Genomic DNA, 27,986 nt, shown 5'->3' on the forward strand with positions numbered 1-27,986 from the left:
CGACCGAAAAATATGGTTGAACAACTTGGTTAGCCATACTTTTGCTATATCCCCGAGGCATCTCCACACCTTAATTGGGATACCATCCAGGCCCATCGGCTTACCACTTTTCATCCTTTTCAACACCTCTCCAACTTCAGATTCTTGGATCTTCCGCACAAAGTGCCCGTTGGTGTCATCAAAAGAGTCATCCAACTGCAAGGTTGTGTTCTTATTCTCACCATTGAACAATTTGTCAAAATGCTCTTGCCATCTATGTTTGATCCTATCCTCCTTTACCAAGATTTTCTCCATTTCATCCTTAATGCACTTAACTTGGTTCAAGTCCCTCGTCTTTCTCTCATGAACCTTAGCCATCCTATATATGTCCTTTCATCCTTAATGCACTTAACTTGGTTCAAGTCCCTCGTCTTTCTCTCATGAACCTTAGCCATCCTATATATGTCCTTCTCTCCTTCCTTCATGCCTAATCGTTGGTAAAGATCCTCATACGCCCTACCATTTGCCACACTTACAGCTCGCTTTGCGATCTTCTTTGCCTCCTTGTACTTCTCTATGTTGTCCACACTCCTACCATGGAACAAGCATCTATAGCATTCTTTCTTCTCCTTAATAGTCCTTTGGACTTCCTCATTCCACCACTAAGTATCTTTATCTATGCCTCTACCCCCTTGGTCACTCCAAGCACCTCCGAAGCCACCTTCCGAATGCAATTTGCCATCTTCTCCTACATGTTGTTTGCGTCCTCTCCTTCCTTCCAAGTGTCCTCTTTGATTACCCTTTCCTTGAAGACCTCTGATATCTCCTCTTTCAGTTTCCACCACTTTGTTCTTGCAATCTTGTCTTGTTTATCCTTGCGTGCACGCATCTAAAAATGAAATTCCACCACTACAAGCTTATGTTGAGAAACAACACATTCCCCTGGTATCACCTTGCAATCCAAGCATGCCCGTTTATCCTATCTTCTTGTGAGGATAAAGTCAATCTGGCTATAATGTTGGCCACTACTAAAAGTCACTAAATGGGACCGTTTATTCCTAAAGAAAGTGTTCGCTATCATCAAGTCAAAAGCTACTGCAAAGTTCAAGACTTCTCTCCCTCCTAATTCCTACTACCATATCCAAAACCTCCATGAACCGCCTCAAAACCTGCACTTGTTGTACCTACATGCCCATTAAAATCTCCTCCTATGAAAAGCTTCTCGCTAGAAGGTACAGTTCTAACCAAGCTATCTAAATCTTCCCAGAAAAGCCTCTTAGCACTCTCATCGTGGCCTACTTGGGGGTATAAGTACTAATTACGTCTAGGATCATATCACCAACGGCAAGCCTAACTAGGATAATCCTATCCTCTTGCCTTCTCACGTCCACCACTCCATCCTTGAGACTCTTGTCAATCAAAACTCCCACTCCATTTCTATTTGCAGCTGTCCTTGTGTACCAAAGCTTTAAACCGGTATTTTCCACCTCCTTCTCCTTCTGGCACTTCCATTTAGTCTCTTGAACGCATAAAATATTTACACGCCTCCTAGTCGCTACGTCAACTAACTCTCTTAACTTACCTGTAAGAGACCCTACATTCCAACTACCTACACGAATTCTAGTTGGTTTGACTAGCTTCCTCCCCCTTCGCACCCGTCGAGAGAGATGTGATGACCCTTGCTCATTTTTCACTACACCTGGGCACCGATGTAGCGCACCACTATGGAAATGACGACCCGATCCTTGCTCACTTGACACCATGCCTAGATCGCGACATGACGTGTCACCAAGGTGGAGACGACCCGGCCCTTGCCCATTTAACACCGTACCCGGGTTCCGATATGGCGCGTCGCTAAGAGGGTTACGCCCCCAATGGATTTCTCTTAGGTTTCATCTCCATTAGAATGGTTTGGTTTAACGTTGGCTCACCAAGCCTATCACAACCCTCCTCCTCTATCAGGGATTGGGATTTGCTATGTTGAGATAACATAGGCAGAGTTCCTTAAAAAATAGTATTATGCCACCAAAATCTCCAAAGTCTGAAGTGATTGACTTCAGGCATCGCAAAAAGTCACCTATTCATGTGGAGGGAGTTTTTCTTTCTTTGTTTTTTTTTGCACGGAACAAGAGTTTCATTTCTTCCCTCTTGTGTGCGAACACATCGAGTGACTCAAATTGCTCTGTACTCTGAAGGTTCGGCAGATTCATCCAGATCGGGCTCTCATCCAACGTAAGCCGCATCCCATTTTATTTCAAGCAACTTAATTGTAATAGACGGACATATACAAGTATTGCAACGTGTACACCTACAATACTAGGACATCGAACATAGCTCGGTTATACCCAATCCTTGGCGTATAGGAGTACATACATGTATGCAATACGCATGCAGGATGGTGATATTTGGTACATTATCCTCATCATCTCGTCTTGGAAGTAGATCTGGGAAAATACGTGCGGCACTGGTACGCTCGAACTCAGCACCATATCAGCAGCCCGTGCAAGACATCTGGCCTTTAGAGATGGTGCAGCATATTCGACTGCACAGTACACAGGATCCAAAATCTTAGCAACAATCAATATACTCCATTCGATTCCTAATTGTTGGTCAGTTTAGCTTTTGCTTTCGAAGTCAAACCTTAATTCTGACTAACATTAGAGAAAAATGTGTTTGTTTTCACGATACCAAATAAATACACTATCAATACATATTTTATGATGTGTTGAATATTTAATTAATTTGATAATGTAGATGTTGGAACTTTTTTTCTACAAACTCGATCAAAGTTAAACAAGTTTGACTTGGAGTAAAACTAAAATGAATAATAATTTGAAATGAAGGGATTATTTATCTTTTTTTATTACGAGTGCCGATTATTTACACCTCGTGCTTGTAATATTTTGTACAACTCATTAGGTCAAAATATTCAAATATACCATTAGGTTGTTGCTCACTTGTGAATCAGATTGTTCAAATGAACTAGTTGTGAAGGCTCAACAGGGTTGTACAAAATGAGTAAAACATTCTTCATCATTCGGGTAGCGCGTAGAAAAGAAAATGACCACTTTTATGGCTAAGATGGTGAATAACCCTATACATTCACACTATGGTTTTGCTCGGTTTGGTAGGAGTCAAAGAAAATTGGGTTGAACTAGATTATAACTGTGCAATATTTTCCGTAGTTGTATGCTAAGTTGAAATGAATTTCCATATCTAAGCGCTATTATCAAGCAATAACTGGCACTGTGACTGCCCCCAGCATATCAAGTGAGAAATGCCCACATGCTTTGGTCGCTAAAAGAATAACAAAAGGAGAACGTGATTTTCACAGCGTGCACATACGCGGAGACAAAGGGTGGCAGGTGGTCAGTGGTGACCATGGCCTTGCTGGCGTCGAGGTTGGCGGTCTTGCCGAGGTCCTGCTTGGAGAGGTGCATGGTGGTCTGGCTATGGCAGCCCTCGCCGTGGCAAGCGAGTTTATGAGGGCTTTTAGCGTCCAACGTGGCGCCAGATGCCGCCGTGGCAAGTGAAACCGCCGTCGTCCCTAGTAACAGAACTACAGCCATGGCCACTACCACGAGCATGGACCTTGATTTGGTCGTTGACATGGTTCTTCTGTTGCGGGAGCTAACTTGAACTAGGTGGCAAACTGGCAATGCATGGAGTTAGCACCAATATGCACGTGGGCTACTTATAGGCGAAGATCGAGAGACCGCACGGACGGGAAATTTGCCTTCCTCAACGAGCAACGCAAGCAATAATAACAAGTGTATCCTCAAGAAGAAATACAAGAGATTATGAAGTCGTCGTCCTTTTTTTTGACCTAAAAAATGTCGTCGTCCTTTTTAGGTTTTGCCATCCGGACTGGCAAGTACTCCCACTATTAAAATCGGACAATTTGTTCATATAGCCGATTTCAAATATGGTTTATTTTATAAAAAATCTCGTTTCCGTGTAACCCTCTGTACATATTCCTTTGATTAATATAATTTAATCTTTTAAAAATCGTAAATAATTTATTTTAAATATAAAATAATGAAACTAAGTACCTTGTATCTTTTTTTCTAAAATGTAATCTATATGTTGGTGATCAATAGGGAGTTTTTTGGAAATTATTTATTACTGCATGATTACATATTGCTAGTAGTCGTGCCATTATTTATCTAAATTATCTTTTTGCACTATATCACACCCGTTATCAACCAAGAGGATCCAACAAAATACTAGTACATAGAAGATTTGGAAGATGACACCAAACTAACAAATGGCCTGCTCCACTACATATAGATCTTATTTAGGCATTGTATGGCTACCGCTTTACTTTATGTTGATTTCATGATTAGGTAATAGGTTTTCAACAAGGTAGAGGCTAAAACATCATGAAATTAACTATTCATGCAATCAACATAAAGTGGAGCACAAAACGATAATGTAAACAAATAGCAAGCTTGGCTATTAGTATTACAAGTAATAAACACTAAGAACATGAACAAATAAGATCCCAATATGGCACCAATAGATATGTTACATTTTTAGGAAAATAATTGGCACTAGCTTTATAATTTTTTATTTAAAATAAACTAGTTATGGTTTTTTTTATTAAACATATGTATATTATTTTCCAGAAAATAGAAACCCACTTTTGAAACTAGCTAAAGAACAAAATTTTCAAGGTTGAAAATCAGACTATCATAATAGTTGGAGGGTGTAAATTAGACTTTTTCATTTTATTTAATTCTTTTTGTATTTGCTTACTCACGGTTTAATTTTTTGTTCTCATCCATATCTTCTATGATAGCTTATTAAGTTATGTATCACGACATGATCATGGTTTGGGTCTAGCCTTAAAGTAATAGTGATAATCGAGCTGCGTAACCAAGAAGATAATTACTAGACAAACTTGTGGTAGACAATGTAAACTGAAGTCAATAACGGGGTGGCAACCGAAGTCTTGGAGTGATTAGTAATACATACGTCAGTGGCTTCAATTTGACAATGTCCTGATCCTAGTACAACCGACAGAATACACTTGTGCTTGGCAATGTTATTGGAGTCAATTTGGTTAACTGGTTAAAGAAGTCTTTTGGAATAAAAATAATACAGTACGTAGTGGAAAAATGTGACATTGTCCTGCTAGTTTTACTATTTACTCTCTTTACTTTGAAAATATGATCGTTCATTGATCATTTATATATCCTGAAACTTAATCTAAGCGTTAAGGGATTATCAAGCAAAGACCAATAATATTTTCAGTCAAATGAAGCAAAATGGAAGACCGATAAGCATTCAGGAAGTGAAGTCAACAAGCAACTGGGGATGATGGAGTGGTCCGATGGATAAAAGGATAAAAGTCAGCAATCCACTAGCTAGTGTTAAACAACTAATCCCGACATATAGAGTAGCACTGGCGGATGCAGCCTGTGAGCTTAACAGGAGCTTCCTCTTCTTCCCCTCCCTTCTCTTCTTCTTTCTTCTTCCTAAAAATTTATGGAGGGGTTAAGGGGGCTCCATTTTGTCCGAGTGGCGATAGTGAGGCTCGAGCCCTGCCCACCCCATTGCTAAGATCTGTCCGCCCCTATAGAGTAGTATGTTTGCAAATTGTTCCTAGGAGTGCTGTACATGCAAATTTGCTTATAATGTAATTAAACAAAAGGTAGCAGTAGTTACAGTTGTGTGTTTTGGACTGTGACGATGCCCAAAACCAGCCTATATATTTTGTGACCCAGGAAGCAAGTAGAAAGAAAGCCAAACATAGTTCAAAATACATTATTACTAAGGTAACTGTAACATGATTCAGGCATCCATGCATGTTCGCATCCGCATATGCATGGTTTTATACATTATTATTGTTCTCAACTTCCCATCTCATCTTCGGAAGTAGAACTCAAAGACGCTCCAGCTGCGAGCCTGCGACACCCTACGGGCAACCCCTGCAAAAGCACAGGCATATTCCACACATCACACGCTAGCTCCATGTAGCTCATGCCACAGTCCACATATGCGTGCGATCGTGCGAACACGAGCAATAGCAGAAGAGAGAGCAACGAAACCGTGCACGTACGTGGGGTTGAAAGTGACCTTGACCTCGCCGGCGTCGAGGCTGGCGATCTTGGCGAAGGCCTGCTTGGAGAGGTCGATGGTGCTCTGGGACCCGTCGCTGCTCGCGCACTCGTCCACGATCTTGACGACGGCGTTGTTGCCGGAGCCGCCGTACGCGCGCCGCCCCGGTGCACTTCACCCGGTAGCACTGCCCGCACACGACGCCGTTGTTCCAGAACGAGTCGCTCGCCGCCGCGACCATGTTGCCCATGTCCATGTTCTCGTAGAACGCCGATGCTGCATGCATCAGAGAAGACATGAACCTATAGTAGCTACTGTGTACTGTCTCAAGAATAACAGAGATAAACCTTGCCACAGCCTACAGGACAAAGTTAGTAAAACTTTAGCACTTGAGATTTTTTATCTGAATCTGTGTGTGTTTGTCATGAATAATCAGAGTTCTTTTTAGCGGATTTACGAGTGTATTTATCGTAGAACATGGCGACGCCAGATGCGGCTGTGGCAGTTGACGCAGTCCCTAGCACAACTACAGCCATCACCATGAGCATGGAGCTCATGTTGTTCACTGCCATGGTTACTCTGTAGGAAGAAGCTTCGACTAAGGAGAAGCGCGCGCGCACCAATGTGGCGTGATTTGGCGTGCAATTTATAGGCGAAATAGCGTAGAAAATTGTGGCTTGCCCAACGAGCAAGGCAAGCAGATGACGAATCCTCTTCTCGCATATTACCATTCAGAAAGGGCAAAGGGACTAGAAAGGAGAAGACTATCCTTGCAAAGTGAAGTCAATGCCTCACTCCTTCGAAGAATTACCACGGTGGCAACAATATCCTCCAAAGCTTTTATTTTCCATTGCTATGTATGGATGCCGTAGTTTTTTTTTAAAAAAAACATGGAATTAAGAAACTGCCAAACAAAGGAGAGCAAGAATGGCCAGAGTTGCGAAAAAACTATGGTCCAAACAAAGGAGAGCAAGAATGGGGTTTCTAAGGCTTAAAAAAAAAGAGTTTTGCTATTTATATGTCGACAGATTTTTGGAAGAAAATCTATCAAATTTTTTATGTTGCAAAAGTCATCATTTGATGTTGCAAATATTATACTTCAATGTTTCAAAATATTTCAATGTTTCAAAATATTTCATGATACTAGGGGAGAAAATATGGCAGATTCTCGTGATATTGCAGATGCTATTTAATATGTTTTAAGTATTGTTCTCGCATGTTGCATACAGTACTTCATGTTTCAGCCACATGCAATATGAGAAGATAACATATGCAACATCATAAAATTCGACATAAATTTTAGAAGAATCTGCCATATTTTCTCCTCAAATATCATGAAATATTTTGAAACATCGAAGTATAATGTTTGCAACATCAAATGATGACTTTTGCAACATAAAAAAGTTTGACAGATTTTCTTCCAAAAACCTGTCGACAAATAAATAGCAAAACTCAATAGATATTCCCTTAAAAAAACATGCAGCTCTAGCCATACCACGGTTTGTGAAAAGTACATGATTTGTTGCATCCAAACACCTCATAACTTTCCAAGTACTTTAATTTGCAAAACCGTAGTATGATTTATACTGAGATCAGGATACCGAAGAATTGTCAGTAGCAAATACCTGTCGGCGTTGGTCTGACCTTGCAACGAAGCAAAATGAAGAAGCCGCACATCAAAACAGCTACTAGTCAACTAACGAAGAGAGTTTTAGTTCTATCACATTTAATGTGTAGACTACGAGGAGCATTTTTTCTTCCTTTTCATTACAACGATATATTTTGATAGTTGTATTTCACTCTCTTATAATAAAAAGTTTCAACAATTGTAACTACCTATTTAACAATTGTAACCATCTATTTGACAACTTGCTGGGGGATATTTAATTTTTTACCATCCGAACGGTCAGCATTCAAATGCCAGCTTTAAAAATATCTCTACATATTTACCACATGAGAGGGAAGGATTCTTACATATTTGCCAATTTTGCAAACATGGCAGTTCATGTCTGGATGGCCACCGTGGACGGACCATGCGCAATGACTCATTTGCCCACTCCATGCCACCTACCTCTCCCTATGACAGCCGGCCCCACTTGTCATCCCAATCTCCCTCCTTCCCTCAACGTCGCTAGAAGATCCCGATCCCGGCGACGCCGTCTCATGCGTCGGCAAGCGGGTTGCAGGTGTTGGAGTTCTCGAGGCTCCTTTCTTCCTCACTGCCCGGTGCCACTGGTTTGTCGGCTCGGTCCTCGTCCCGTCCGCCTGCTCTCCAAAATCGGCCGCTCCCTCCCCAGTTCCCAAAATCCGGCCGGCCGGCTGACCACGAGAGAGACGAGACCCTTTGTCCCATTCCTCTCTCTTTATCTCTCGACTCTCTTGTTCCTTGCGTACCGTGCAAATGGGCCAGGGGATCCGGGAGGCATGGTCATGGTCACATGGATTGACCGGAGGTGTCACAGGCCGGTCACCTCTCGCCTAGAGCGGTAGCCCTGTAGGTGGCACTCGAGGTGGCCGCCGCCGCCCTCCAGTCCGACCGCGCGCAAGCGCCGTCCACTGCCGCCGGGCTACTTGCTATGCAAAACAGATGGGTGCGGGAGGAAGGTTAGGGAGGACGAGTGGGACCCGGCTGTCATAGAGAGAACGAAGGTGTAGGGAGTGGGCTGGTGAGGGTGAATGGGTCATTTCGCGTGGCCTGTCCACGCTGTCCATCCTATGTGGCCTGCCACGTCTGCGAATTTGGTAAAAATATAAGAATTCTTCTCTTTCCCATGGCAAATATGTAGGAGCATTTCTAAAATTGGCATTTGAATATTGACCGTTCGTAAGGATGGTAAAAAATTCTGGTTGCATTAATCATCCTATGCACAGCAACCAACAACGTGGGCAAGGTTTGCAGTATCACATGACATATCTGATTAATCAAGTGTTCCTACATCCAACAACAATGTCATCTTGGATTCACCCTGCTGTTCCACCAGGGAATGACCACTGAAAGAGTGAAAAGTAAATGCAGAGATTCAGTTTTAGTGAAAGAACATCAAGGATCCCGAAGAATATCTGTGGTCTTTATTCTCACAACATTTTAGTTGAGCTCTGAAACAAAACAAACAATGCTACTACTTAAAGCTGCTTCTTTTTTTTCAACAAAAGACGCCCTAGAGCATCCTATACCTGATTTATATTAAGGAAAACAAGAACCGGTACAGAAAATGTTAAAAAATAAAATTACGTAAACTTCTGCATGACAATGAATATAAAAATGCATCAAAGGCATTAATATGATTTGCACAACAGTCTTTTTAAATTAAGAAAACATTTTTTTAGAATTATAATTTCTGTCAAAGCTCTTCCGACCTATGGAGGTGTTTCGGGTTGACACAGGCAATCCCAAATAGGAGTCAATACCAATGAAAATGAATCAAGAATCATAGATATAGAAACAGACTTACCAAAGTTTATCATGCACGAAAAAAATCTGTCAATGTATTTCTTGAGGAAAACAAGATGCTTTACTATCCAGTAACAAGAGTTTTCTGGAGTAACAGCTTGAGGTCCTCGAGCCTGCAATAGCAGCTATAGTTTTTATCTGGCATGGAAAGAACCTCAGTTGCCAAATTGATCAGAACCTACCTCACATCACTAAGGTCAGGATAGGTAGCAATTGCATCCGTGAAATCCTATGGAAAAGTTAGCAGATAAGGATGCCATTCTGTTATAGAGAACAAGAACTAGCACTAGAGATCAATCTTACTTGGCTAGCAGTTGAAGGTGTATATGTTATTATACATGACATCCCCGCTCCTTTTGCCGCCTATCAAAAGATAAACAACTTTCATAGTCAAAAGGATTAGTTTTATTAATCAAATATGTGCTTGGAAGGCTTACTAGTAATCCAATAACACTGTCCTCGACCACAAGGCAGTTCTTGCTTTGCACACCTAATTTCTGGGCACAACATAGAAAGTCCTTAACATAACCAACTTTGGAAAAATCGTAAGGAGAATTAGACAAGATCTGATACTATAACGTTCACTACCTCTGCTGCTGTAACATATATTGTTGGATCAGGCTTCTTTAGTTTAACATCATCGCCTGCAGTAGGAAGCAATTGAGAATTGTAAAATTTTATGGGATTGTTGTCTTATACCAGCCACAACCAGAACCTTAGCAAGTGCAATGGGGGTCATCTAATATTTTGCATTTGGTATGATCCAAAACATCTCGCTGCAATGGGGGCACAGGGGGCTAGCTTTGCAGGGAAGTGATGCTCAGCAATTAGCAAATGACAGAGTCAGGCCTGATGCTCTGAAGATGAGAAGCAGGACTAGGCAAGCAGCTTGGGTGGAGCTATTTCTGGCTATGCAGTTCTGGTTCTGATGTTTCCTTTTTTGATTTTCTTCCTGGCTGTACTGCGATGCATTTGAAAACAACTGTAAGCTGGCAATGGTATTGGATTGTAGTGATCTAGCCTGAGTCTAGCGAGTAATGTCACGGAGATGCCATTTAAAACTGTGCTGGAATGATGTAAGCTCTTTGGTCCTGATGCAATGCAATGGGCCTAAACATCCTAAACGGTCTATTGTTTACATGACTTGCTAAACTGATTAAGACATATTCACCATAGTTTATATCATTTAGAGGCATTACATTGTTCGTTTCACAAGTGCTACAAATGCAACCCCTGTCTATTCCGTTTTACTTTTGTAAATTTTTTGTGACTATTGCAGAGAACTTCAAGAGACCAAAGGTCACAAAGACAACATAATTGAAAAAGAACAGAACTATACCTGCAAGGAAGCAGTCCAGGCCCTTAAATCGCTCCTATGGAAACAAGAGCAAAAGAGAGAAATATGAACTCAGCCAGTACAAAGGAAGTTTTAAAGTTACATATGGAAGCAGCATAAATCATTTAACTTACAAGTCCAATAAGGTTTTCAAGGCACATTATCACTGAACTTTTAGTTGCTGCAGAGCAAACAGCAAGCTTGATACCCTACACCATTGTATAAAAATCACCTCAGAGCATGAAAGCACATACTCAAAGTATCAAATAGATATATTCATTTAGAACTCACTGAGGTAATGTGACAAAACATTAAATTTGTGAGGAAAACAATAGTATGGAGAAAAATAAGATGTTTCTTTAAAAAAGAAAAGAACGATATTCAATAAGTTATATTACCGCACCCTTTACTTCATCCATCAGCCGCAAAACACCAGGTCTAGGCTCCACCTAACAACAGAGAGTCTCAACTCGGCATCAGATAATAAGGTGACTTATTATGCGTATTAATTTTAATTGCAAGTGTAAGTTCAGGAAATAATTTAGGAATTTAACTTACAGTTCCAGATTTTATTATTTCTTTGTATCTCTCTGTTTTCCAGTCCTGCAAATTAAGTGGTTACAGCTATAAAATTCTTGAAATGAGAAGGTAAAATAGCGTAAGCTGTAATAGCCTGTTTTCAAGAATGCACAAAAGACTTGCACATTTTCCTCATTAGAGATTAGAGAAGGAAAGCTCACAAATGAGGTACATGAGATTCCATTTTTTGGCCAACACTCTCACGGTGCAACTGGTCAGCAGAACACGCCAAAGAAGCGGTTCACTGAGCCAGCCCGGGTTCGAGTCGCGGCACAATCTTCTTAAGACAAAATCAGGGGGACGTCTCTCCCCTTGGTCGAGTTTTTTTTTAGATTCCAGTTTTTGGATAGTTGATGTGCAGTATTACTGTATTAGTATTAATCTGAGACTTCATTTATGTTGAATGGTTGCAGTAGTAAAAGAGCCCATGTGAATGTGAATGCCATATGTGCTAAAAGCCTAAAACCAAAAGAGATGGTTCTTGGCTAATTGCACAAGTCATGCTACAAGGAGTCAGTATGAATCCTAAGAGTCTATTTGTGTGAACATGCAGTCTTTTGATCATATAGATATTTGAATCCATGTAACATGTTCATCACCTATGTGTTCCACCATGTGTGTGTTTTTACTTGGCATTAATTATAGATCCTCAGGTTATCCAACATGCAGAAGTTTGAGAAACAATAATTGAATGGCAGATTGAGAAAAGAAACGATTTCTAGAGAAAACATGACCTTTCAAGCTAACATTAAACTAATGGATGGCTCAGAGCATTTCCAATCCTATCTTGCTACCCGAAAAAATGTATTAATGAGCTACCCTATGTTGTAAAACCGAAGACATAAAAGTCAGACCTGGATTATGTCGACCAACTTCTCCTTATCGGAGTCAGTCGAAGGTGGTGTCTCGAAGATATTTGAAGAAGGCCACCCATTTTCCCCAAAGTACCTGTCATAATTCCAAGTCTCAACCAATTCAAAACCAATGTCCACACAAAGATCCCCATACTGAGATGGCATCTGTACTAAAGTTTTCCGTTCACGTGCTGACATGCAACAATAAAGTTATCCCAACATATATCAATTTGTGTATCAGCACGCGCGCACCAATCTGATGAAGAACTGCATTCCACTACCCCGCAGGTAAACTTACATGCCCTGCATTGCACTATTGCAGGAACGCCCATGTGCACTCATGCGGACATGCCAAAGTACGTCAGTTAACAAAATTAATAACACGATTATGACCAAAGGTAGTGCAAACGGCAGACGTGATTTGGCATCCAACGAACACATAAGCGTGGACATATCCGGTGCATTGGTTACGCAAGGCATCATGCGAGCACATGGCGTAAGATCATCACAAGCAATTGACTAGTGGTACAGAAATTTCGTAATGAAACAAATCAAACTTGCGCATGTACCATCGCATCTTGGGCTTCCCGCCGCCGATGCGGTTCTGTAGCTCGTCGTAGAAGGCCTCGTCCCAGTACAGCGGGTCGGCGGAGGCCGGCGGGCAGCGCACCCCGAAGTGCGCGAACGCGTCGTTGTAGGCCTGCCGGTGGAGGTGCTCCGACTCCAGTATGACGCCGTCGCAGTCGAAGATGAGCGCGTCGAGCGACGACGCGGGAGAGGCCGGTGAGGCTGAAGCGGAAACGACGAGCCGGGGCGCGCGACGGAGGCGCGTCATGGGAACGCGGCAGTGGGATCGGTGGCTGAAGGAGGGGTGGCGGCTACCGGTGGCCGCGGCGGTGGCGCCGGCGGTGGTGGGGAGGAAGAGGGAGGTCCAAGCCATCGTAGTCGGAGGCATCGGATGGATGGACTGGAGTGGGCGCGATTGGTTCGAAATGGGCCGCTTATCTAGCGCTTCTCGCTTTCGTTTCTTTCTTATCGATTTTGAGAGGAAAATGGTGCGCATACGAATTTCTAAATTCGTAATGGTCTCACTTCCACCAATAATTGCAATGTATTATTTCTAATAACATAGTAACATTACAAACAAAGTAAATTTTAAACCCACCTAGTTAAGAGGTTTTTAGCACCCGTAAATTTGCAATTTATACTCTCTCTATCACATAAACAAGATTAGCGTATAGTATGATTATTTGACCTCCCTATAAATACTCTTTCTATTCCAAAATTTGAGTTGGTTTTATCCTAAATAAACTTTGAAAGTTCATCCAATATTGTTCGGCATTTTCATAATTTACATGTATCCTTCTTATATCTAGCTAGCCTTTTACATGAAATGGTTATTTTTATATACATGGGTCATTTTTTAATAACTTGCAGAAGTATTGCTATATCATTCAAGAAGGAGCACAATTTCTACATTTATCTCGTTCTCAATTTGGACTACCGCCGTATGACGATCTTTGAAAATACGTTGATTCCTTTCCTTTCATATGTTCCAAATTGTGTATTTCCTCCATCCTAAATTATAGGTCATTATATCTTTTGTTATGCATCTACATATATGTCTAGATATATAACAAAATATATGAATCTAGAAAAATCAAAACATCCTGCAATTTGAGACGGATGGAGTACATGAGAAGCACCGATTTGATTCGTGTCTGGTTACGTCGAATAGTTTGCAAGCTCTCGTTGCCACCAATCCTCTACTTCTATTGTCAGTGCTGGCACTTGGATCATGGCGTTTGACAAAAACTCTAATTCTTTCCCGTACCTCATAGTAAAGTTGGGGAGTTGAGAATGGGATGTTCTGCCACTTACATGGCTCGGTTGTGTAAGTACACAATTTATCTTTACTGGTTTCCATGTCTTATAATAATAAATTTTGTTCACGTAAATATCGTCAACTTTTTCATCGACACGCGCAGATATGCAAACCGATTGGACTCTGCATTTCACGTGCGTTGTACTGCGAAACATGTGGCACTATTATGGCTGACTGGCCGCTGGCACGCACCACGCAGCGTGTCGTCCGCGACGAGGCACGAGCTGACGAGCGCGCGCGACCGCTGGCTGGTACGCTCGTGTTGCACAATGCACACCCAGGCGGCCAGGCCCCAGGTGCCCAGCCAAAAAACCCAATCCATCAGATCAGACCATCACTACGCCTGCGCCGCCCCGCACCGCCGCCTCCCGTCCCCCATCTCCCGCACTCGACACGACGCATCCCCGCCGCGAGCAGCAGCCATGCTCCGGCCGCTACGCGCCACCGCCGCGGCGAGCTAGGCCCTTCTAGAAGCTTCCGGAGGATGGACCCGGCCACGCCCCTCCTCGCGCTCTCCAAGGCCGTCTCCTCCCGCTCCAAGCCCTTCCTCCTCCGCCGCGGCGGCCGCCTCCCCTCGGCCGCCCCGCTCCGCCTCCGCTTCCCCTTCGCCGCCTCCGCGTCCGCGCCCGCGCCCTCTTCCGCGCCGCGGGGCCTCGCCGTCCCAGGCGACCTCCTCCTCCTCTCCCTCGCGCGGCTCGCGCTCCGCGGCCCGGGACCGCGCGCCGCGGCGGCGGCGCCCCGGCGGTGGTTCGCGAGCGTCTCGGCTGCCTCGCCGCTCCCGTCGGGTGGTCCTCCGCGCGGTGGTGCTGGTGGTGGTGCTGGGAACGGTGATGGTGGGGGCGATGGCGGTGGTAATGAGGGGTGGAAGAGGCCGCGAGCTTCCCAGGGGGTGGGTGTGGCGGAGGAAGCGGCAGGGCAGGGAGCCGATGTCATCGTCCTTGACGTCGGGGTATGGCTCTTCCTACGAGTATAGTACCCTATACACCATTCACCATCCGCTCTAAAAAAACATATAAAAGGAATTTTCCAAAACTTGTTAAGAAACTGCCTAGCTGGCTAAACACCTTGGGATAAGCGCACACACATTGGCACTGTGCTCAGCTTGTAACTGGCTTTTCAAATTAAAACTCGAATTGACATAAGGATTCTCATAGCATTAAAGCTAACATCATGAATTGTTTAGTTTTTTTTTTGTGTTCAGTTGTTAATCAAGAAGCAAAGCACCAGCATTGTGTCTCGGGCAATTACTAGGCTAGAATATCTAACCGATTAAACATGTTACCCAGTTTCAAAACACTTTTTTACTAGGGAGGGAACATGGTAGAGTTCTTGGTTGATCAATTGGCAGGTATATTTTTTAATTTTTTTTGAATACCTCAAGTAAAATTTTGCACCTAGATGGTACTGCTGCATCTCAATTGGCTGTAGAGAAAGATCAATGCTAGGTTCATTGTAATAAATAATGCTATAATATTTGTTCTGAATTAATAGAAAAAAAAACTGTCATTTCTGACCATCTTGCACTCTGTAGTTATATTAGCCACTTGATTAGTTTCATTGCAGGGAATGTCATGTGGTGGATGTGCAGCAAGTGTTAAACGCATTCTGGAGAATGAGGTTAGCTAAGTTAAATCAGCATGGCTCAAATGTAGAGCTTTTGTCAAGCACTTATTTGCTCTCTAGTTTTGTTTGTGAGTCTGAATGTGCTTGGATTTTTCAGCCCCAGGTGCGATCAGCAACTGTTAACCTTGCCACTGAGATGGCAGTCGTCTGGGCAGTGCCGGAAGATAGGGATGTTCAGGACTGGAAGGAACAGTTGGGTGAGAAGCTTGCTAGTCAGTTGACGACATGTGGCTATAAATCCAATCTTCGAGGTAAACGCAGCTATAATTGGTCAAGTATTGTCAAAGGGCTAGAATAGTACTTATTAATTTGGAGTGATGTATCAGTTTGAATAATGGGATAATATTGTTAGTTTGAATGAAAAGCTAAAAATAATACATTTTCTCTTCACTAGAAAATGTTGATTTGCTCAAATGACCATAGATAAAATCTTTTAAGCGTTTGAACGCTCTTCTGGACATTGAATGAAAAGATAAAGGTGCTTTAAAAATTCTTGTTGCTTGTCAGGCAATCTTGTCTTAAGATACATGAATGCAAAGTCTTGTTTGTTCATATTGTACACTTCAGAACTGATGACATGCTACATCTCTACATCGTCGTTCCCCTATAGTTAAATATGAAACCTTCCCCAAATTTATTGTTGTGTTCAGTCTCATGCAAATGTGTATTTAACCTGCAGATGCTTCAAAGATCAGCTCACAGGCAGTTTTTGAAAGAAAGATGCATGAGAAACTTGAGCAGCTGAAACAAAGTGGTAAACTTTTTTTTTTTTGAGACAAGTAACCATCAGTTTACATTTTACAAGCTTCTCCCGCTCCATGATGTTTGTTTTATTAATAGCAAAGTGTCAACTTTATAACTCACTTGTGCGCTGCCGCTGATTTTTCTTCTAGGTAGAGAACTTGTTGTATCATGGGCATTATGTGCCGTTTGCCTTCTGGGACACATTTCCCACCTCTTTGGAGTTAATGTGCCATTGATGCACTTCATTCATTCCACTGGATTTCATTTGTCTCTGTCAATATTTACATTTGTCGGTCCTGGTCGAAGACTAATACTTGACGGTATAAAGAGTTTATTCAAGGGGTCTCCAAACATGAATACACTGGTTGGTTTAGGTGCGTTGTCATCCTTTGCCGTCAGCTCAATTGCAGCCTTCATTCCAAAGCTGGTATGTCCTATTATTTTTTTTCCCCTGAAAGACTTCTATTGTTGGTTTGTTGCATTCCACATGATATCCAAATACATCCAAGCAACAGTTTTGGGAAGTTCATGGTCTTGTAGCCTCATTCCTTGCAGATATTGTTGAGCAATTTCATAATGCAAGTTCCTTTAGTTACACTCCAGCTCTGTACAATATGTTTTTTTAGGTTGCATCATGGCATATGGCCTTAATGTGCCAGTAGTTTGTTTATATCATTTGATTTTCCTGCAGGGGTGGAAGACATTTTTTGAGGAACCAGTTATGTTGATAGCTTTTGTTCTTCTAGGGAAGAATCTTGAGCAGAGGGCAAAGCTTAAAGCTACCAGTGATATGACTGGACTGCTTAATATCCTTCCCTCTAAAGCACGCCTAATGGTGGATAATGATGCTGAGAAATCATCATTGGTTGAAGTCCCATGTGATACTCTTGCTGTTGGGGACTATGTTGTAGTGCTGCCTGGGGTGAGTACAACATATATAAACATTGGTGATATTTTCCTTGTGGCATATGGTTTTCAGGATTTTTTTGTTCGTATGCTGAACACAAGTGCATACTGTGGCAGCAATTAAGTTACATATTCATATAGAAATCATTCTTACGTCTATTATGGATGGTATGAGGCTCAGACTGATCTTGTTAGTATGATCTTTTGCTTATTCACCATATAGGATCGTATCCCAGCAGATGGTGTTGTCAAAGCTGGAAGGAGTACAGTTGATGAATCAAGTTTGACAGGTGAACCTATGCCCGTGACAAAGATAGCAGGGGTATGTATCTCTAAATTCCGTTTTTTCTCTGAATGTTGTTACCTGGCTTGCTGAATTCAAGTGATATCTCAGTGTTAGCATCTTTGTATTGTGGTAAATAATGATGATTCCCTTCTATGTTAGACAGAAGTATCAGCAGGAAGTATCAACTTGAATGGTAAACTCACTGTTGAAGTTAGAAGACCTGGTGGTGAGACTGTCATGTCTGACATAATTCACTTGGTTGAAGAAGCCCAGACAAGGGCGGCCCCTGTTCAACGATTGGCTGACAAGGTATATACATATTTGCATATGCTAATTCCACTGTTATGAAAACTACTAGTTTACATGTATGATCAAAGCTCACTTGCGCCTTTTATCCTGCTGACCATATCATCCATCTCTGTGGATCGCACTAGTACATTTGCATAAATCTTAAAGAGAACTGTGTGAATATTGTGCCCAACATTAGTCCATGAGTTCTATAGAACTTTTTTGTGGACTAAGTAATGATGAATATGGGTGATTGGCTAATTCATCTATTTGTTTTTTACCCTAAAGTATAATAATATTCAAAATGGCTAATTATTACGGATCAACCTGAGCCTGTAAAACACTAATCCCTCTTTAGATACTCAGCGACTCCATTGTCTATTAAGTTTCTGAGCAGTGGAAATATTGGTTTTGTTATTGTTTGGGTACTACCTCTCATATGTTGGTGCTAGTGGAATTTATTAGTTGTCCTATACTGTATTCTGGGCATCACTGGTGGATCATGGCTGCTATTGGTGGCATTTTTCTGTGTTACTGATAGTCTTAGAGGGCCTTTCTTTACCACATAAATATTGTGACCTGAATTTGTAATAGTTCTACTCTTTGATTTAATGTCAATTTTTAATTTCACTGCAGGTTGCAGGAAACTTTACATATGGAGTCATGGCACTTTCTGCTGCTACTTATATGTTCTGGAGTATTTTTGGTTCGCAACTTGTACCTGCTGCTATCCAACATGGAAGCGCAATGTCTTTGGCATTGCAACTTTCTTGCAGTGTTCTGGTATGATACATGAAAGATATGTTTTTAATATCCTTTCTCTGGCTATTTTACTTTAAACGAATGAAGTTTTTAAGTTGCTAAAACTTAACGGCAAGTATATGAAAAAGTGCAAAATCTTCTTTTGAGAATTAGATTTGGTTGAGCAAACTGCAAAAGTATGTTCTCATTTCAACTGCAGCTATTGCCCTTGAATCTTATTACTTGCATAAAGAAGAGCTGGTTTTGTATGAAATAAAGGGATGGCATGCATGATTCATTCTCGGATTCAAAATTCAGTGTTTCTTATAGAAAGACAAGGGTATGACTTGATGGAACATGCTTTGACATTCGTGTATATTCAGAAGACTTTAGTTGCATGGGTGATGCTTTCAGGAACCACATAAATATCCAAAATCCCAAGCATAGGAATTTTGGATTCTGAGTTTTGATATTTGTTTATGTTGGATTGCAGTTCACCCTATTCCCATGTTATTTTTTTTCTGTGTCTAATTTTGTTAATTGGATTATACCTCTTAATATTGGATCTTCATTTGCAGGTAATTGCTTGCCCTTGTGCTCTTGGGCTTGCCACACCCACTGCTGTGCTGGTATGAAACAAAGGATATTACACTTTTTTTTATTATGTATGATATCAGTATTTATTCATGTACCATCATTCCAGGTTGGTACTTCATTAGGTGCGACGAGAGGACTTCTTTTACGTGGTGGGGATGTTTTGGAGAAGTTCTCTGATGTTGATGCTGTTGTGTTTGACAAGACTGGAACTTTAACAATTGGTAGACCTGTGGTAACTAAAGTAATAACTTCCAGAGGCAGGGGAGATGCAAATACAAAGTTGAGTGTCTCTTATGTACCCTCTGGATTTCTATGCTGTACTTAATTACACTATGTTTATACTGTGCTATACCTACTTTGGACTTTAAATTTGATTGAATATCTTTCTGGAAAACTTGCCTGTGAATAGGATACCGCAACATGCAATTTCCGGTGTATTTCCATGGATAATGTGCTATATTTTTCATATATTATGATGTGTAAACTTTGTGTATTAGATTGAAAAATGAAGATTATTTCTGAGATCTTCCTGTTGACAAACCGCATTTCCGTCATCAGGGATTTTGGGGACAACCAATGGACTGAGGCTGAGATTCTGAGTTTTGCTGCTGGAGTAGAGTCAAATACAAATCACCCGCTTGGAAAAGCCATCATGGAAGCTGCAGGGGCTGCTAATTGCATCAGTATGAAGGTAGTCATTGCAGAAGTGCACAAGAAATCTGAGCTCAGAATGACCTTAGTATGAACTAACTGGGTCTTCTACTAGTTGTATAAAGCTGTTTCAGGATAAATGTTTCACTTGAATTCTAACCATATCTGCTGAACTGCAATATCATAGTCAATAATAAGTTGTTTACCATGCTTGCTCCAGAGTCCAGATTTCTGCCATACTTTCTTGACACATTGTTGTCTGTATTTCATGCTTCTATGATGGAATGTTATCACCTATTCTATGTTTCCATCTTACCACACTGTTTATTCACTTGTGTTAAACTTGACCTTTCTAATTGTTTGCCACTTACTTATGTGTGTTGCCACAGGCAAATGATGGATCCTTCATGGAAGAACCAGGATCTGGTGCTGTGGCTACCATCGGTGAGAAACAGGTTTCTGTTGGAACATTAGATTGGATTAGAAGGTACAAATGAGTATCTTATTCTACAGTTATGTCCTATGCTAAATTCACCAACAATGTGGACACTTTTAATTGTCTCTTCTTCCAGCTATACCTTATGTCAGTGAGATCTGTTTTAAAGTTCCAGCAATGCAACTTGGTTTGGAGCATTATGGCAACTATCTGCTATTCTGCTCCAGTGCACTAGCTCTGTCATGTACATCTTATGTTGCGCTCATGGAAGTCCGTTTCACTAGTAAATATTGCAATGTTTCAGGCATGGTGTCGTTCGCAACCCCTTCCCAGAAGCGGAGCATTTTGGCCAGTCTGTTGCGTATGTAGCAGTGGACGGTGCTCTAGCTGGTCTAATTTGTTTCGAGGATAAGCTCAGAGAAGATTCTCGTCAAGTTATCAGTACCCTATCTGAGCAAGGAATTAGTGTTTATATGTTATCTGGGGACAAGGAAAGTGCTGCTATGAACGTGGCTTCGATTGTTGGTATCCAGGCAGACAAGGTAATATGAATTAAATGTTGTTGATTTGTTTTGTCCTTGTGAATGATAATCTCTCACAATTTGCTGTAGTAGAGTTGCATATTGTAGGTTGCTTGCTGTCTGTTTTGATGCTATCTGCACTAATTAAATCATGTCTACGGATCTTTGAGATGCACCATCGATTATGGTTTTCCATTAATTTCTGGAACACTGCAGATATTTTACTGTATTATTTCGAAGTACCTGAAAAATATGGATTCATTTGTCATCAGGTTATCATGTCATGCATCCCCCTCCTTTTCTTTTCATAAGGCATGCATACATTGGAAGACTAAAACTTCTTAATCTTTGACCAAGAATTAGCTAACAAATTTGTAGATTACTGTACAGATGCAGTACAGTTGGGTTCATATTTGAATTACTTTCTTATTATGTCAATTTCATGGTCATGAATAATATAATATACGAGTTATTAATGGTCAAATTGTACCTTTGAAGACTCGCTGGGTCAAACCACACCTTACGTTTTGGAAAGGAGGGAGTAGAACATAGAATCCAAAAGACAAATATGTAAAATCACTTAAATATTGTTCTCAGTTCTCATTGCCATCCACTTGAAAATGTTTTCCTCTTTGCAACAGGCATATATCCCTACTTATTATAAAAGAAGAGCACAATTTAGATAGAATAAGTCATCAGTCTATAAAAATGAAAATAGGGGGTAGCACTTAGCAGTTTCATAAATAGATAGGTGAGTTATCTATCTGATGATCTAATTGGAAGTTTGGAACCTATTGAACCAAAAGGCAGCTGTGGAAAAAAACTTTGTGGTTTCTTTCATTTAGATTGTTTTTGTTAGCATGATTTCTAATTGTCATTTCAGCATGATTTGCTTATCTGTGTATGTGGCAAAACGTGTTAGGTTCTTGCTGAAGTTAAACCGCATGAGAAAAAGAAGTTCATATCCGAACTTCAGAAAGCACACAGGTTAGTCGCCATGGTCGGTGACGGCATTAATGATACTGCAGCACTGGCTTCAGCTGATGTTGGAATTGCAATGGGTGGAGGCGTCGGGGCAGCTAGTGATGTATCTTCAGTTGTACTTATGGGCAACAGGTTATCCCAGGTAATTTCTTTCACTGCAGTTTGGAATTTTCTGTAGCAAACCAAGTGACAAAAAAATGCAATAATGTTTACATACCTGCCATTGTTTTATGACTCATTCCTTTCCTTTTGAGCCTAGTCCCTACCAGTATTGTTCATATTTGTACCTCAAAAACCCATTCTGATCATTTCTCCCCTTGATGCAGCTTGTTGATGCTTTAGAGTTGAGCAAAGAGACCATGAAGACAGTGAAACAAAATCTTTGGTGGGCTTTCCTGTATAACATCGTATGGTTCTATCTTATCTCTTTGACTCAGCTCTTTGCATCATCATAACAGATTAGATTTTTTTAAAAAAAATGATAAATTCTTTTACTTATTTTCACTCTTTTGGAATTATTTATATAAATAATTTGAAGTCTCCTAAATAAAAGAGCAAATCAGTTCTACAGTATGTATGGATTCTGCATTGTCTGCCTTATCTTGATTGTGTTATGGGCTCATGGACTTGAATTTTAAAATTTATTTTGTAGGTTGGACTCCCCATTGCTGCTGGAGCATTGCTTCCAGTTACAGGGACGATCTTGACTCCATCAATAGCTGGAGCGCTAATGGGTTTTAGTTCCGTTGGTGTGATGGCCAACTCGTTGCTTTTGAGGGTAAGACTGAGTTCAAGGCAGAAGCCAAGCAGCCAGGCTGAGACCAGGAAAGAGACACGCAAAGCCACTTCTGATGCCCTAGCAGGTACTGGTGATGAGGCGGTGAAAAGTTACTCGTCTAAGTGGAGTACCTGACTGGGTGGTTCAAATACACACTGTGATTCGGTCGCAGGCCACGGGAAATACACAAGGGTGGGTTGCCAGTGCCACAGCTTTGCTCAAACGAGTGGATAGTGTGAGCCCTAGATTCTGTTGGCCATTGATGGCATCGTCAATTGAACAATCAAGCTGATAGAGAGGCATGGGTTGTAGGATAGGTGAGATCAGCTGCTGCAGTTTGGTATTCATGGTGACATCAATTTCTCTATGTATGCTACTGGCCCCCACTTTACTACGACCTTTTTTAGACGAATCCAGAGATTTTGTTTGTTTTAACAGCCGGCTGCTGTCAATTTTATGGCCCTTTCGGGCCTCTCTGATGCGTAGTGAAATTTCTCAGTTGAGCAGTAACAGTTGGCAGCAACCGAAACAGTGTGGTTTCGGCCTTTTTTGGGGGGCGCCTCTAGATCAAACTGGATAGCTTGTTTACTGTAAGTAGTCTCTTGATAGCCTGTATGGTTGTATCCAATGCGAGATACAAGTTGGCAAGAGCTGCCTCCGAATCCCAAACAAATATCGTTATGGAAACTAATTAGCTTGTTTTAAACGTTGTATATTACGAACAGGTAGAATATTTATCTTTCTATTTTCAACCGGTGACATCCTCAATTTCATTTCCGAAGCTATGTTTCTGTAGCGGCTAACGAGCTCTTCTTAATTCACCAGTTCGGAAGTAATTTGTTCGCGATAACTAACTCTTAAACAATTTCACAAAGTATATTAAGACCATCCAAATTTGGGCATCCACTTATGCACGTCATGGATGCTGATAAAGCTTCCTGGAGGAACCTGACAGCATAAACTAACAGGCAAGAATCAATTGATCAGGGCACACATCATGTGCCCACTGCCCAGTGCCAGCTTCATGAAGTTCAAATAACACCCAATCACCAAAAAAAATCATACAATGCGTAGCCTCGAAAAATCGTACAATACGTAGCCTCGAAGCAGGTGGGCAGCAGGTACAGTATGGTGTTTTTATATTATCAATTATATAATTAAGTGGCATGCCATTTTCGTTTGTTTCTCTCCCCTAAATTAAATGCGACATGCCATTCATTTCTCTCCCCTAAACTAATTGTGACATGTCACTTTAGTTCGTTTTAGCAAATTTAGAGTCAACTCAAGATTCAAAATAAGTGGAACTTACATCCCTAGTTAGAGACCTAATTTCCTCCCATTCCAAATTTAGGCTTCTTTAGCTTAGCCTTTTAATATATTAAAAAAGAAATGAATTCACTCAAATAATTATACTTGCATATAGTATAGAGGTTTTTTTATTTAAAATGGTTTAGTAAAAATTATAAACCAAAGGGTCAATGAAAATAGATAATTTTTTAGCCTCAGTACTGTGAGAGTACTCGTTAATCTATCAAATATATACATGCCTTCTTCTGCCTTCAGTAAAGACACCACTCTTCGTATAGCTTAGATTAGATAATTTTATAGCTAAGATGATAATTCTAAAATAATAAGTGTTCTGCTACCAACAAAACGGACAACTTTCACATCTGTTAGCTAGAGCTCTGGTACAACTTTCAGTTCAGAAATTTCATTACAGGTTGTTTAAAGAGAATGAATAGAAGCGATCAAACTAGGCGAGCACCAGGGCCAACCACCAACAATTTGTTCAACATGACTCATGCTACTCAACCGACACCACCTCCATTACTGCACAGAGAATATTAGCAGTGTATGTGTATCATTGGCAATTATCACCGACTACACCTGCACATCTTGCCACTCAAAGTATCACTGAGTACACCTGCACATCCTGCCACTCAAAGTATCACTGAGTACACCTGCACATCCTGCCACTCAAAGTATCACTGAGTACACCTGCACATCCTGCCACTCAAAGTATCACTGAGTACACCTGCACATCCTGCCACTCAACACCATGTTCCAACTAGGAACTGCAGGCAGGCATTTGCCAAAGGAGGGAAAAGTTGAACTAGATAAGAACCAACATAACTAGTATGGCAACATTGTGCAGCTAAAGTGTTACCAATCATGAGATCCATCTGGAGTTTCGTTGACTCAAAATCTTTTGAACAAAATTAAAGAGACTGCATCAAGATCATCACGGTCAGCAGCATCAGCATCACCGTATCATCAGCTGCACCATCACGAACATCGACACCAATGATAAAGACTTAACAGCTAGAACATCCACCACAGTCGATCCCGTGCAATATCATTCTACCAGTAAACAGCAACCCATCTCACGAACAGATAACTAGAAAATGCACAAATGTTTTAACAAGTTAATATGATGGTATGAAGAAGTTTAATGCATATAAAGTAGATGGGCATGAAGAAAAATAGGGATCAAAATACAATCCAACAGCATAATTTTGACAACTGGAAAACACAATTCTAAAAACCATTAAGGACAACTAGCAACCTTGAATAGCAGTTCAGTGCTGCTTCCATTGTGCTCAGTCAACCTTCTGCAATCCCATGGAAGATTGTTCTTAGGCATCACCAGATCAACAAGCTTTACTCCTGACAAGAGATTTTGCTTTCAAAAGTTAGATACATAAACAAATGCATGGGGGCAAAACCACATGATCTATACACCAATCTAACCTTGCTGTCTCTGCCTGGGCTATGGGAGCCTGCACGCTTTGGTGATGGAGAAACACTGCGTGGGCTACGGGAGCCTGCACGCTTTGGTGATGGAGAAACACTGCGTGGGCTACGGGAGCCTGCACGCTTGGGTGATGGAGAAACACTGCGTGACGGAGGTGAATCTTTTCCATTGGTGTGCTTTTCAGGAGTGGGGCTCCTCCGTGGTGGTGGGCTCTTGCGAGGGCTAGCACTGCGTCGAGCAGGTGAACCACTGTTGAAAAAAATAAATTAGAAGTTGCCAACATATAAATAAAATATAACTAAATGATGAAACTATGGAAGGGTATTGAAGCACCTATGGTATGAGCGGCTTCTACTCCTGCTTCTGCTTCTGCTTCTGCTCCTACTCTTGCTCCTGCTCTGGCGCTTACAATCATCTCTTGCTCTACGACGACTTTTGAGGTCAGGACTTGAACTCGGGCTTCTGCTTCTGCTTCTGCTTCGGCTCTGGCGACGATAGTCCCTGTCTCTATCACGGCCATGCCTTTCTCTGCTCCTGCTGCGACTTCGCCTCCTATGATCTCTGTCTCTGTGCCTGATTAAAGCAATCATGCAGTATAAGTTGCCTAGCGTACAGATCTAGAAAACCAGGATGAAAGCAATTACGGATATGCTACATTGCGATATTAAGAAAGTATACTTCTCTGCAATAAAAGCAAAAGCAATGCTTATGCGAGAAGTATGCTTTCAGCAAGCAAAAGCAGTGTTCATGCTGACACCTAATTTTAGGGAAATGACATGAATGAATACAATGGAGATCTGGAGGGAGTCGAGCAACTGGAGCAAATGGCAAAAATAAAAACATAGGGCACAATTTAATGCAATTCTAAAGATAATGTAAAAGGAGCGAAGATCTTCACCTTGGCCTTGGACTACGGCTTCTTGACCTGTCTTGTGATTTCTCCACAGCCTCTTTGACCCTTCCTTTACGGCTACAGAAACATAACCAGAAAGCAAAGCAGCAGTGAACTATGATGACTCAATTCATATAAGTAGATGGCAAGATAAATGAACGCATACACTCTCTTGCAACATAGGTTCATGAGATAAATAAAAGTAGTAGTAGATGAGATTAAATTCCAGTGTTTCTGTTTGAATTGTTTATTTTCAACTCAACAAACTGATTTACGCAGGCTACCACATAAATGCGTATGCAAATTAAAGATTGCCAAACTGGATGCAAATAATGAGTATTGTATTGGTTGTATTCTAAAAAAGAAAAATAAAAGTATATATATCTTAAAGCCAGATAAATACAATGTTCAACTCTTCCGACAGATTAATAAACATTGATTTTCTCAACCTGTTTCCTGTATCAAAAAATGTATACAAAGACAAGAGTTTCTTAATTTTGTTTTGGACCCTCATGTTAGTAGTTTTAATTCAAGGAACTAAGGACCAACCTCCAGATGTTCATTCACATTATCAAGACTAAATGAATGAAGGCTGAACTAGTACATTCAACATTCATATGCTCATATCAGAAGATTAAAAATATATTTGGGTAATATAAGATAGATGGTCAATCATAAAACCATCAACAAGAACACAAAATATATATATATATACAGACACATCAACCTAATCATATTCCCTGGTCCTAGCATATAATCTGTCAAATCAAATCAAGGGTGGTTTACAACAAATGAGTTCAGGAACAGGCTTCATATGTTGTTATGTTAACAAAGTAAACACCTAGCTACAAGCATGTCGCAAATAACAGGATATCAACATGTTAAGAGAGGAAAACAGGCCTACTCACATTGGCTCAGCATTGGGGCCGTACTTGGCAAACTGCACCATGATGTTCCTCCCATCCACATTCCGCCCTGCACAAAACCAATCAAAGTTCAGCAACAATTCTCAAAAGAAACATAAAATCCCCGTGAGGGGAAATAAATAGCAAGAGAAGAGGCGAAGCACACCGTCAAGGCGATCTATAGCCTTCTGCGCCTCGTCGGCGTACTTGTACCGCACGAACGCGAAACCCCTCGAGTCCCCGGTCCTGAGAACCCACCAACAGAATCTGAGGAAACGCCCATCGAACCACGACCCGAGACGTTCAGGGTTAGTCGGAGGTCCTCACCTCCGGTCCCTCGGGATGAAGACGTCGACGACCTTGCCGTAGCGCTCGAAGAGCGGGAAGAGGTCGTCAGCCGTGGTGCCTGCGAAGCGAGGGAAGGGGAGGAAGAGGAAGAGGAAGAGGAAGCGATTAGCGAGAGAGAGGGCGCGCGCCAGCGCTCGAGGGGGCTAGGGTTAGGGCTCGCTCACGGAAGCTGATGTTGAGGACGAGGAGCGAGAAGGTGTCGCGGATGTCCGGCGGCCCCGACCTCCCGAAGTGCGACATCGCGGCTCCTCCTCCGCCTCCGCCGACGACGACGCCGCCTAGGGTTTAGCGCTCCGCCGCGGCGGGGTTGGCGAGGGGAGAGCAGGCGGGCGGTAGATTGGAAGTGGGTGGGCTCAGCGACAGGGATAGCATATCGACTCACGC

General features: G+C 41.6%; 4 protein-coding genes and 1 pseudogene across 6 annotated transcripts; 1 reads left to right on the forward strand and 4 right to left on the reverse strand.

Annotated features, from left to right (window-relative positions):
* Positions 1 to 2,207: 2,207 nt before the first annotated feature.
* Positions 2,208 to 3,626, reverse strand: LOC111257758. The gene is made up of 2 exons (XM_022827846.1): positions 3,325 to 3,626; positions 2,208 to 2,521 (listed from the first exon to the last, which is right to left on the reverse strand). Exons 1-2 carry the CDS (start codon positions 3,588 to 3,590, stop codon positions 2,470 to 2,472), a joined length of 318 nt encoding a protein of 105 aa, XP_022683581.1. The 5' UTR covers positions 3,591 to 3,626; the 3' UTR covers positions 2,208 to 2,469.
* Positions 3,627 to 5,847: 2,221 nt separating this feature from the next.
* Positions 5,848 to 7,031, reverse strand: LOC101765190 (annotated as a pseudogene).
* A 1,794-nt stretch (positions 7,032 to 8,825) lies between these two features.
* LOC101765592 (haloacid dehalogenase-like hydrolase domain-containing protein At4g39970) lies at positions 8,826 to 13,257 on the reverse strand. 2 transcript variants are annotated; one of them, XM_022827695.1, is made up of 12 exons: positions 12,832 to 13,257; positions 12,263 to 12,356; positions 11,388 to 11,432; positions 11,228 to 11,278; positions 10,964 to 11,038; positions 10,833 to 10,866; positions 10,082 to 10,137; positions 9,984 to 9,990; positions 9,797 to 9,856; positions 9,676 to 9,722; positions 9,495 to 9,606; positions 8,826 to 9,033 (listed from the first exon to the last, which is right to left on the reverse strand). In XM_022827695.1, exons 1-9 carry the CDS (start codon positions 13,215 to 13,217, stop codon positions 9,801 to 9,803), a joined length of 804 nt encoding a protein of 267 aa, XP_022683430.1. In that variant the 5' UTR covers positions 13,218 to 13,257; the 3' UTR covers positions 8,826 to 9,033; positions 9,495 to 9,606; positions 9,676 to 9,722; positions 9,797 to 9,800. The 2 variants fall into 2 exon arrangements, with proteins under 2 accessions (XP_022683430.1, XP_004973750.1); XM_004973693.2 differs by having other exon boundaries at positions 9,931 to 9,990.
* Positions 13,258 to 14,442: 1,185 nt separating this feature from the next.
* On the forward strand, positions 14,443 to 23,408 carry LOC101766006 (copper-transporting ATPase PAA1, chloroplastic). Of its 2 annotated transcripts, none has more exons than XM_004973694.3 (17): positions 14,443 to 15,096; positions 15,711 to 15,764; positions 15,868 to 16,021; positions 16,450 to 16,524; positions 16,664 to 16,941; positions 17,206 to 17,436; positions 17,644 to 17,742; positions 17,866 to 18,015; positions 18,631 to 18,777; positions 19,314 to 19,364; positions 19,439 to 19,611; positions 19,891 to 20,023; positions 20,373 to 20,470; positions 20,724 to 20,961; positions 21,863 to 22,066; positions 22,251 to 22,331; positions 22,577 to 23,408. In XM_004973694.3, exons 1-17 carry the CDS (start codon positions 14,632 to 14,634, stop codon positions 22,835 to 22,837), a joined length of 2,892 nt encoding a protein of 963 aa, XP_004973751.3. In that variant the 5' UTR covers positions 14,443 to 14,631; the 3' UTR covers positions 22,838 to 23,408. The 2 variants fall into 2 exon arrangements, with proteins under 2 accessions (XP_004973751.3, XP_004973752.1); XM_004973695.3 differs by having other exon boundaries at positions 14,973 to 15,096; positions 15,700 to 15,764.
* A 1,025-nt stretch (positions 23,409 to 24,433) lies between these two features.
* Positions 24,434 to 27,966, reverse strand: LOC101766691 (serine/arginine-rich splicing factor SC35). The gene is made up of 8 exons (XM_004973696.2): positions 27,767 to 27,966; positions 27,582 to 27,660; positions 27,421 to 27,500; positions 27,258 to 27,324; positions 26,356 to 26,427; positions 25,791 to 26,030; positions 25,454 to 25,706; positions 24,434 to 25,369 (listed from the first exon to the last, which is right to left on the reverse strand). The coding sequence occupies exons 1-8, from the start codon at positions 27,840 to 27,842 to the stop codon at positions 25,364 to 25,366; spliced, it is 873 nt and encodes a 290-aa protein (XP_004973753.1). The 5' UTR covers positions 27,843 to 27,966; the 3' UTR covers positions 24,434 to 25,363.
* Between the last annotated feature and the right edge of the window lie 20 nt (positions 27,967 to 27,986).

Source organism: Setaria italica, chromosome VI (assembly GCF_000263155.2).
Source record: "Setaria italica strain Yugu1 chromosome VI, Setaria_italica_v2.0, whole genome shotgun sequence".
Lineage (NCBI taxonomy): Eukaryota > Viridiplantae > Streptophyta > Magnoliopsida > Poales > Poaceae > Setaria > Setaria italica.